Source organism: Eupeodes corollae, chromosome 1 (assembly GCF_945859685.1).
Source record: "Eupeodes corollae chromosome 1, idEupCoro1.1, whole genome shotgun sequence".
Lineage (NCBI taxonomy): Eukaryota > Metazoa > Arthropoda > Insecta > Diptera > Syrphidae > Eupeodes > Eupeodes corollae.
The window spans coordinates 108785862-108797356 of NC_079147.1; the positions used below are offsets into that span (position 1 = coordinate 108785862).

At 35.2% G+C, this 11495-nt stretch overlaps 1 protein-coding gene across 1 annotated transcript; it reads right to left on the reverse strand.

Annotated features, from left to right (window-relative positions):
* Positions 1–575: 575 nt before the first annotated feature.
* LOC129942080 (leucine-rich repeat-containing protein 15-like) lies at positions 576–2381 on the reverse strand. Its single transcript, XM_056050881.1, has one exon. It carries the CDS (start codon positions 2263–2265, stop codon positions 637–639), a length of 1629 nt encoding a protein of 542 aa, XP_055906856.1. The 5' UTR covers positions 2266–2381; the 3' UTR covers positions 576–636.
* Between the last annotated feature and the right edge of the window lie 9114 nt (positions 2382–11495).

An 11495-nucleotide genomic window follows, 5' to 3' on the forward strand; every position in this document is an offset into this window, starting at 1 on the left:
AAGTGTTATCATTACAGACTTTAGTCAAGCCTTTGATACAATTAGTCACATTATTTCATGGCTCAGATTATTCCTAAAGAACAGCCGATACCTCAAAAAATGCCGCAAAGGCACTGATATTCTTTTTCTGCATTAGCTTTAAGAAGGTAGACATAGACTCAAAATTTCTTCTGTCTCTTCCATTTTGATTTTCAGAACTTTAAGAACAATTTGCACTGATATATTATTTTAAATCCTTTTTTATTTTCTTAATCCTCCGGCTGTTCTTAAACTTTAAACCTTTACAATGTTTTTGCTACTTTTTCATTGTACGGGTTGTATGACCAATAAAGTGGTAAATAATTTAGATAAAGATTTTTTGAGGAATAATGGAAATATTTTCCAAATAAAGGTACAACAATATTCTAAAAATCTCGCTTCTTATTTTAGTTTATTCCCTTTCCGAATTTTCTCCCATTTCGTATCCACAGTATATTGACGAAAAATTCATAAAATCATAAGTTTCCACATATATTCCTTCTTTTACCTGTATTCTTTTCCTGCTTTCTTCTTTGGGTGATATAAAAGAAAACATCAACTTTCCAAAAACAAATTTAATATCTACTTTCCGTATCATCACTACAATTATCACAATTCTTAAAATGGTCCCGATTCTTCTTCGTTGAGACGCGTCGAAGTAACATCTCTTTGAACACCTTGTCGAAACAGCGACCACCAGTTCTCTTCTTTGAAAATTCTTGCAACTTGCAACACCAGTATAACAAAAACAATGCACAATGTCACAACAATCATTACATCACGATAGCTTACGTCTTGATGCATACGAGCTGCCACATAATCCGTTTCATGTTCCAAAGTCTTCGCATGAATGGTATGATGAGGATGAGTGGTTGTTTGGTGCGATAATAATTCACCAGCTTCATTTTGATTACGAATAACAAGCTTTATGCCATTTACCGTAAGATCTTCTGACATCTTCTTTAGCAACACTTTGGACCATTCATTGCCCAATATTCCCATTTCCTTAACATTGACTTGTGCTCGAAGAAACGCCTCGTAGTCAAAAGAATGCAAGTGGTTCTCTTCCAAGTACAACTTCTCTAAGCCCACCAAGGGTTCAAAAACTCGTGCGTCTAAATTTTGCAGATCATTGTGAGCCAAGTCCAGATGAGTTAACTTATTAAGAAGAATAAAGTTCTCCACTGAAAGTGATTCCAACTGTCCATTGGCAACATTCAAGTACTGCAAGCTCGGCAAGTCCAACAACAGTGTGGTATTGGTGCCGCTCAAAGTTCGAAGCACATTCTTCGAAATGTCAAGCTTTTGTAAATTCAGCATTCCCTGGAAATCGGACAGCGTTTCGAAGAGATTATTATGTACGTCGATTTCCTTTACTGAACCCTTATCGCTTATGATGATGCTCTTTAGCTGGTTGCTGCTGACTCGTGCCCTGATAACGCTGCCGGTGATGACACAGCGCTGCAATTGCGAGTTCTGGGCACGGAATGTATCCACAGATTGAAGATCAATGGAAGTGATTGCATTATTGGAAACGTCAAGCATAGTTAGATGTGGAAAGTTAGCGAAGCTGTTGCTTTCGAAGGTTATTATGTTGTTGTTATTCAGGAGGACAGTTTTTAGTTGTGGAATCTTGGAGAATACCTCACTTCCGAAACTTTCAATGAAATTGTAGCTCAGATCGATGTACTCCAGAGTGGTGAGATTTTCAAAAACTCTCGACGCTAGTTCGTGAATTTTATTGGTGTTGAGATCTAAGTGGCGTATTGCTTTTAGACCCCAAAAAGCTTTGGGGTGAATATGGGATATATGATTGTCGGCCAAACGCACGTCTTCAATCGAACTCAGACTAACAAAAATCTTCTCCGGCAACTCTGTCAAACGATTACTGGGCAGAAATAGAAATCGCAAGTTGATCGCCGACGAAAAGGTTATCTGTTGGAGGCTCCGTAAACCGCAATTATACACCACTAGACGCTTAAGCTTGGGAACATTCGAAAATAACGTTAATGGAATCCATTGCAGTCGGGTATGTTTGAAAACCACTTCGGTGAAAGGAAGGTCTTTCTTCAAGTCACTCACAATGTCTATGTCTTCACTGAAGCCAGAGAGCGTACAACTGGTTCTATTGACATTACATTCCCGGCGAAGGTCGATACTAAGGCTCACAGACATTGCGTAGCCAACGAAGAGCAGAAAAACAACCGCCGACAACGACGCCGACACCAACGACAACGGAAGAACCATTTTCCAAGTTTTATTCGTTGTGTAAATAGTGTAATTAATTTTGAAGGCGCTTGAACAAAACAACCGACTATCAGTGCTTGTCCAAGTGAACTGCGAGAATTCTGTATGAGTCTTATAAGCTAATGAGATAAGGCTTGAGTTCCAAATAGAATACCAGCTCAGCTGATATTGTTTATATATTTTTTTGCATAATTTCTGATTTTGTTTTTTAAATGTAGGTACTCGCGAATAAGGGTAATCAGAGAGAGCTTTGTCAATGAACTGATAACAATGAGCAATACAGTTGCAATTAGATCAATTGCTGATGATGTACTCTATTTTAAATATAAATTCGAATACTTTTATAGTAAGTTTCTGTACTTATAGAGATGCAAGGGTCAATGTCAGGGGCATAAGCTGAGGCAATATCTTATCAATATTTGGATGAGATCGAATGCGTTTCAGACGAAAAAATTATCTTGAATATAAATTTTATTTTATAGAAAGCCCTTCATTATGTTAGAATTAATTTGAAGGGAACTGCATTAATTTTGAACCTTCTTTAATAATATACTCGAATTTATTTTTTACTTTTAAATGGATTAAAGCTCTCGACTGCTTTGTGGGCATAATCTTCGAAAAAGTGATCCACAATTCAAATTTTGTAATATGTTCGAATCTGACTTTGTTTTCTTTTAATCCATACAATATAACAGTGTCCTTATATTTTCTTTAAGGAAAATTTTAATAATCTTGTGTTTGGGTATTTGCGTTCCAACTTTTTCGAAAAGGGTCGATTATTTTATGAAATTTTGAATAATATATGAGAATAAGTGGTTGATTTAGCATCAAAAATGCTTTAAATAAAAGTATAGAGCTGGAATTCGACATCTGTAAAACTAAGTTGTTAAACCTTTTTTTTCAGTTGAAAGCCTGACATTTATGAAAATAGATTGCTCAATCGCACATGCCACAAAGCTCGACCGAATATGGCTTTAGTTTTCAAGAGACATTTCCTGGCCGCGTAATTTCTCGTCATCATGCGATTTGACACCGTTGAACTTTTTTTGTGGATCTACGTAAAAGAGCCTATTTATGCAGATAAACCTCTAAATTTTTCACTGACTCGCTCTGGGACTCGAATCCACGACCCCTGGGCTTGTCTGCGGACGCCACCTCCACTAGCCTACCGATTAGTTGATGAAAATGTGGCTTACTCCCTTCTTAAAAGGAAAACCCTACAAATGCACTTTTTAGTTTTTTTAATTTAAAATTAACCAGCAATCACTTTTAACACTTGTTATCTCTCTGGAAGTCAAAGAACGACTGTCATAAAATTTGTCAGTTGTAAGATATATTTCAAATATCAAATCTCTGTTCAAGCTGCGTACTACGCAAATTTTTGTAAGGCCTTAATCTATGAAAAATAAAGTATCTATCTATTTATCTATCTTCTCAAATAGGAAATATTGTCTTATAGGAAATATTGTTTTGAACATTCGTTAACATTTTGAGAAACATCAACTGGACAGTTTTTAACAAAAACTAAAAACCTAAAGAACAGTACTATAAGTTCGTAAAAATTTACTTTCGACTCAAATTTCTGTTCAAAAACGAAAAATATTGGCTTCAATCTAATTTTATGTTACAGAAAATATTGTTTCCGAAATTCTGCAATTTTTTTTATAAAAAACCCAATTGTCCGTTTTTTCATAAAAAAAATAAAATCGACAAAAAATAGTAAGCAAAATTGTAAAAAACTGATATTCCGTTCTCGATATCTCGTGAATAATAGAAGACATTCAGGCTTATTCCGATAGGCGTTTTTTTAAACAATAGTGTCGTTTGTCGTGGCGTATCGTTTTTTGTTGGTGTTCTCAAACGCCGCCGGAGTTTCTTTCGCTTTTACAATCCACATACGATCAACAACAACAGCTGACAATTAAAACTTCAAAATTGTTCCTAAATTGAATAATTTTTTTCCCGAAATTTAATTTGAAAAATTTGTTTAAATCTCTTTTAAATACAAACGGAAAAATGTTAAGTGACGAAGAGGAAGAAAAAAAAGAAAGATTTGATAGTGCAGAAGATATATTCGATCTAAAGATTCAAAGTATGTAATTAATTAAAACAAATAAATATATGTATTATTGCACAATAATTTTACCGTTATTATTAACAGATGCAAAATGTATTTTCGTCTGGACAAAGAGGCCTTCAGTATCTTTTTTGTTTGATCGAAGACAGTTTTCCTCAGCAACGTTTTGTGGAAATTCCAACGATTTTGTAACAAGCTGATAATGTTAGTTTTTCGCCGGAGGAAGCTACCAAAAAAGGGTTGGAAACGACTTCTGTTTGGATTAGTATGGATCTCTCAGATGAAGAAAAATCGGAAGCAAAAATAAATTTTTGTCAACGAGCTGGAGTTCCTGGTGTTATTGCGTCGCGTCGATAGAATGCATGTTAAAATGTTCGTGCTAAAAAAATAGATTAACACAGATATTGCAATTACAACAGGAAAAGATTTTTTAGTATTATAGTGATGCTGGTACGGAAGAAGTGCTTACACAAGAACATATTTAAAAAACATATCTTTATATATATTTAAGGTCTGTGATAACAGAATGCGTATAAGATACGTAGATGCAACCATGCTGGAGCTAGCCATGATTCACTAGTTTGGAATGCTAGCGAGTTTCGAGGGTTTTTGAAAAGGAATTATGATGGAGGTGAAAGAAATAATTGGCTTTTGGGTATGAGATCGAAAGAAAAATTGTAGGAGATGCTGGGTATCCACTTGAACCTTTTCCTTCAACTCCAAATAGAACCCCAGAAGAAGGCAGTAGGCAAAGCCTGTTTAACAGAAAACACTCTAGAACAAGAAACATCATTCATTTGAGGTAACTTGAGTTTGCAGTCTCTTGTTTTTTTTTTTTAATACAACGATGACTTAAAACTTTAAAAAATAACTCAAACGGTAAAGAGCTTATGTGTTATTATTTGTATCCAGAAGTTCCTCGAGTTCGAGCTGCTTCTTTCTAACTTCCAAGTACTTTATTTTTAAATTATTCGATTGCAGTCTTTGCCTGATATCGCGCTCCATTTGTATCTTAACCATTTTAAGATTCTCTTTTCGGAGATGAAAGTTTTTTCTTTCATATCTCGCACATTCATTGAGATGCTTTTCGATGCCAGAAATCGATGTCACATTTTTTCATAGATTTTTATTTATGTCTCTTAAGATTTCTTTCATCTCAGAAAATAATTTTACTAAACCTCAGTTTGTTTTTTCAGCATAGTTTCAAAAACATTTTCCTTTTGCTCTTTTGTTGGTCTGGGCCTCAAAACTACATCACACAGTAACTCTTCATCATTTACCTGCTCCTTAAATTCGCCCAAAATGTGTGCCAAATCATCATCGACCCCGCTAATTATTTCAATATGCATTTGTGGTTATTGTAATATTTGCCGTTGAAACATTTGCAGATCTCAGCGTGGTCGATTGAGCGATTAGGGATCGGGATGCAAAATTAAGTGAACCACCTGCGGCGTATCCTGTCGCATATACTACCAAGTCCAAAGACAGTATCCTGATTATGGTTTCGTCGAAGTCATTCAAACTTTTTTTTTGTAGGGCCCTCCTCCTGTAGCTTCACTTTCTTGACTTTTTGACTTCAAATTAAATTAATTCATCCAATTTTTATTTGCTTATATAAGAAGTTAAAACTTTTAAGAAATGGCACTAAAATTGGTAAAAAATTGGTTTTCGACTAAAAATCTCGTTACCAAAAATAGATTTTGAAATCAAACTATTTCATTATATGCAAAATATTATTGATAAGTTTTAAATTTTTAAGAATAATTCAAATCTACAATCTTTTAAGCAAAACAAATTGAAAGAAGGAATGGGAAGTTATTAGTGTGGGTCGCATCCCAGCCTCTTTTTATTTATATTTTAAAGGCCTAGCCACTGATAAAGCATTTCCGTTCTCGATGACCGAAATCAAGCGCAATTGTGTTAAGTAGACAAATGGATTGCGATCTTAAGACCTACCATAAACTGTTAACTGTTGTCATGTGTTTTATTTCTTTCTTGAGGACTTGCAAAATTCAATTCGTACAAAAATATAAGCTTATAGACGACGTTGTTGGTTGTTTGGACCCAAAACGAGATCGTACCGATCCCGACTTTTACAAGAAAATTTTGTTCAGCGAGGAATCTTATTATTGGTTGAATAGGTATCGTAACCCACATTCCACAGTGTCGCGAATAAAAAAAGTCATATTTAGTGTGCTTAATAAGCAGATGCAATCAACGTTCCAAATTTGTTTTCAAAAATAATACAATCAGTGGTAATGCCATCATGTTGATGGTGATGATGTGGACTAAACAAGATGGAGTTGTTATGGGGTTGTTATGGGTTATGTGCGATCGCTTTCCCACGCAGATACGCCCAATACAGCTTCGAAACAAGTGTAAAGTGTTTCAAAATTGCGCTGGAACTTATTCCAGCCAGCACAGGCGGCCACTTGCTAGAGATTATTTTAAAAACATAATGCAAATTTTGAAATAAAGCTTAATTCTTATTTCTTCTTGTAAGCCACTCGTTTAAAAAAACACCCTCTTTGATATCCTAGTCAAGAAGTTCGGCATTTTATTTATAATATAATCACAACATATCTCTCTAACTTAAAAAAAAAAACTACTTTTAAGTCTATACTCTTTATGTTTCTGGTGGAAGCAGTTTTTGGCTCAACTTCATCAATTAAACGCGGTTGCATTAAACAATTTACTTGAGAAGTTAACAACATATCACGATTAATATCATGCAAAATTCGTACATTTATATATGTGAGTCGAACTGAGCAGTGAGTATGCTTGAGCATATATGACTTTAAGTCAGATAATGTACAATATACATTTATGCAAATGAAATCAATTTAAGGATAACGAAACGATAATATGTTGTGTTGTGTATGTACAAACACAAAATTCCAGAAGTGCATTTCCATTTCCTTGAAATCTGATCCAACGAACAAGTCGTATTTCATTTTGTTCACTCGAAAACTGAAGCCAAAATTTCAAATCATCCAAATGTATCTCGTTTTAAGCTAAGCTGCTTGCTCCCTGATGATGATGCTGTTCTGCTGTACCTGTAACTTTGTTTTGCATAACATTAAAGCTTTGAAATAAACGAATTAATCGGCCTTATGTAGTATAGTTACGACTTACCAAACATCCAGGACTCTCGAGTTATATCCATCCATCCTATTTACATATTTTTTATAAAACATGCTTCTTATGTTATGTACATACACGAGTATGTTCTCTGATGTATGAAACTGGGATGCAAATTAAGAATATTTCTACCATTCCGTGATCGTTGCGATGCTGGCTGCCATCATCAGACGACCGACGACGCTACGAAGAGAGCTGTGTGCATGGCTTTTGAAAAACGTTTGGCATGTTTAAAAAACCAACCAACGCCATCGCCAGCTGGACTGGTAATCTAGTGTTTACAAAGCCTTAAACTATGCATCAGATTACGGCCGCTCATCCCTTATAATAACATGGGCCCACCACCATTGGCACTGTGGGGCTAAATTGTTCATTCGAGTTTGATTCGTCTTTTAGTTAAATTGGGCGTATTCATATAGGCAGGGGCCTACAATCTACATAACATAAGTCCTATACGCATCGGCCTTCAGCTCCGCTCCGAGTATGTAATATTGCTCAGCGTTTGGCAAGCAATTTGCATAATTGCATATTAAGTAGTTTGCCACACACTAACGAGTTGATATTTTGATTTTGATCCAGATGCCCAAGCACTCTCTGGAACATGCGGTATAGCCGTATAGGAGAGTATAATGATGGACGAGTTTTATAGTAGTTATAAGATTGCATGATGATGAAGAAAAATGTTGTAATTTTAGTTGGACATCACAATAACTTTTATGTTCCATTTCTTTTTGACAGATGAAATGATAAATTAAGACATGTACATATAAAAGAATTAATAAAGGGAGATTTAGTTTTTGCCTAAATCCCGTTACAAATTTGAGAGAAATGGCACTATGACAGGTTTATCTTCTATGCATCTATTTATTTATCGGGTGCTGCCCGACATGTTACTTTATTAACTATATTAAAAAAAAATTCGCACAAATGTTAAAATAAAATTATAACAATAGGTATTTGACATTTATGCAGGTAGGTAGGTAGAAATGGCGATCTCAATGCAATCTAGCCTGAGATCCAATTAGCGCTGTAGTGCGCCGTTTTGATACCAAAAACTCGTTTGACCTTTGATTGAAAGGAATATAGATTTATAGAGAAGCTTCATAGCGATTATGTTAGAGCCATTTTGTCGCATTGAGAAAAAAGTTTAGGTCTCTAATCTTTGTCTCAGATAGCTCATCAAGTTCGTGAAAGAATGCTTTTCCAAAGTATTTCATTCTAGTGTTTGCCAAAGCAGGACATTTGCAGAGGAAATGGATTATCGTCTCACTTTCTCTTTGGTCACTACAGCTACGGCAAAAGGTGTTGTAAGAGATACCCAACTTCTCTGCATGAACTCCTATAGGCCAATGTCCGGTACAAACCGCAACAATCCTGGCTATGTCTTGCCTTGGCCTGCATAGAAGATCGTTTGTACGGGTTTTATTATAGGTGGGCCATATCTTCCTAGATATAATGCAGTTGGGTAAATTGCTCCACCTTCGGTTTGATTCAGTTTGGTAGATAGAAAAAAATTTACCCTTTATAGCACCAAGAGGAATGTTAACCATTTCTGCGAGTGAGCTATGAAGGGCCGATCCTTGCCTGGCTAGCTCGTCAGCCCGTTCATTTCCCACGATACTACTATGGCCCGGAACCCAGATCAGGGTGACACCGAAGTTAATATTCAGGTTCGCAAGCTCATCGCGACATTGCTGGGCCAATTTAGATGAGGATATGGCCGAGTTAATGGCTTTGACAGCTGCCTGACTGTCTGTAAAGATAGCCACTTTTCGGTTTTGGTTTGGGTTTTGTTTAAGTATCTTACATGCCTCCCTTATTGCCAGCAGTTCAGCCTGAAAAACGCTAGCAAAGTCAGGAAGCCTAAAGGATTTGGCTACATTTAGGGACTCAAAAAATATCCCAGAACTAACTCCGCACTCCATCTTTGAGCAGTCAGTAAAGATGGTTGTGTCGAAACCTATCGACACGATGTCATCCTCCCAATCTTCTCTCGATGGGAAAATAACCTTAAATCCCTTACTAAGGTTCAAAGTAGGAGTGCAGTAGTCAGTGTCTACCGAGATAATATCTGAGGGAAATAAATCGTAGTGTTGCTGTGACCATAAGGTTTTGACAACCAGCTATTTGATTCCTTCAGCCTAATAGCACTGCAGGAAACTATGTATTTAATAAAAAGTTCGATTGGTAGAAGAATCAAAATAACGTTTAAGGCGCCCGTTGAGCAAGTACGCATGGCCCCTGTGATGCCCACGCAAGCTGTTCTCTGAACATTCTTTAGCTTAGCTCGGCTTTGCTAAGAGCAGGCCACCACACAATCGAACCATATGTTAAGATTGGACGTCCATAAAATCATCTTCGACTGAAGTCCCCACTTTTTGCCGAAAGTTTTGCTGCAGGTGTAGAAGGCAACACAGGCCTTCTTAACCCGTACTTCAATATTTAGTTTCCAGTTTAGTTTAGGGTCGAGTATAACTCAGCGTTACCACTTTACTTCAATTGAAGTAGATCTACTTCTTTTTTTCAAATAAATTAAAAATCTACTTCCTACTTCGCACCATCATCAAAATATTGAAATCTACTTCATTTGTAAGGTCTGTGTTTATACCTACTTCAATTTTTATAAAAATAGACTGAATTTACTCCTTTTTTCTATTTATCACTCTTTTATATAGTCTCAAAATTTCTAGGGAATTAAAAATCGCTTGAGTATTTTCATTTGCGGTGAGGTTCCGTTTTATCTTATACATATATTCTAGTTCAACCCTTTTGTCATTTTTACTTTCGACATATAGGACCTGCATAGCAAGTTTTGCATTCGTAAACAAATTCGAATTGAATTTTTTCAAAAACAAACCGATAGATTTTTTTTAAATTCTTGCTAAAATTTGTGTTCTTGTTTTGCTTCTTTCAATATAAAAAATATATATATGTATTGCTCCAAAAGGGTACCCCTGATAGAACAGTTATTTTGCTTTTAAGTTTTCATAAGAACTAAACTATTATTTTCTGCCAAAAATGTAATTTTTTTTTTGATTTGATATCTTGAAAATAGGCCATCATTTTTTTACAAAATTTAAATGCAGGACGTCTTATAATTAGTTCAAAACTATGTATATACCAAAAATATTTGTATGCTAAAATTCAAAAACAATTTTCAAACACAAATTTAAAAAAATTAAGGGTTTCTTGATAAATCAAATGGCGTTCATACATATTTTTAAAATACAGAAAATAGTTTTAAACAGCCTTTTTTTATATATAAGCGAGTTGTGCTCTAGTGTCATTTTGGGTTTGATTTTTTGTTTTTAATATGAAAAGATATTTTCAAGTTGTCCAAAACCAAAGATAAAACCTTTGTTGATGTATTAAAATTGTATTACGAATACAAAAACTATTTCTTGTACAACTCGTCCTTTGCAATCAAAACATCCTAAAGTCATTTCATTTCACCAACACGAGCCCATTCTTTGCTTTTTATTGCCAACAACCAAGAATTAATTTAAGAAACGTTACATTAACTATTAAATTATATGATGTGAAGGCTTAAATAATTCTAGTTTTTTTTAATTTTTATATTAAAATAATTTAATTTAAAAATATGTAGACAAATATGGAAAAGTTAATTTTTGAAATCTACTTCCATTTTTCTCAATCTACTTCATCTTTTTTCTAAAATCTACTTCCACTTTTTTTTGAGAAGTGGTAACGCTGGTATAACTCCCACATTTACGCAAATTCGTGCTGATGTGATTGCCGAAGACGTTTCTATAACGGTATCAGAAAAGCATCTTAACACCCTAAAAGAACTCTTACAAAACGCCTTAGACAAGCTAATATTTTTGGCTGATCGGTGTAGACTGGGTGTCAACCCACACAAAACAGATTAAGTCCAGATCTAGGGTAGCAGGATGGTTGAATGCTTTAGAAAAAGCGACAAACTAAGTAAAGTGCAACGTTGAGCTTGCCTATATACGTATGTATGAGTGGATCGCTGCGGCACTGGATACCC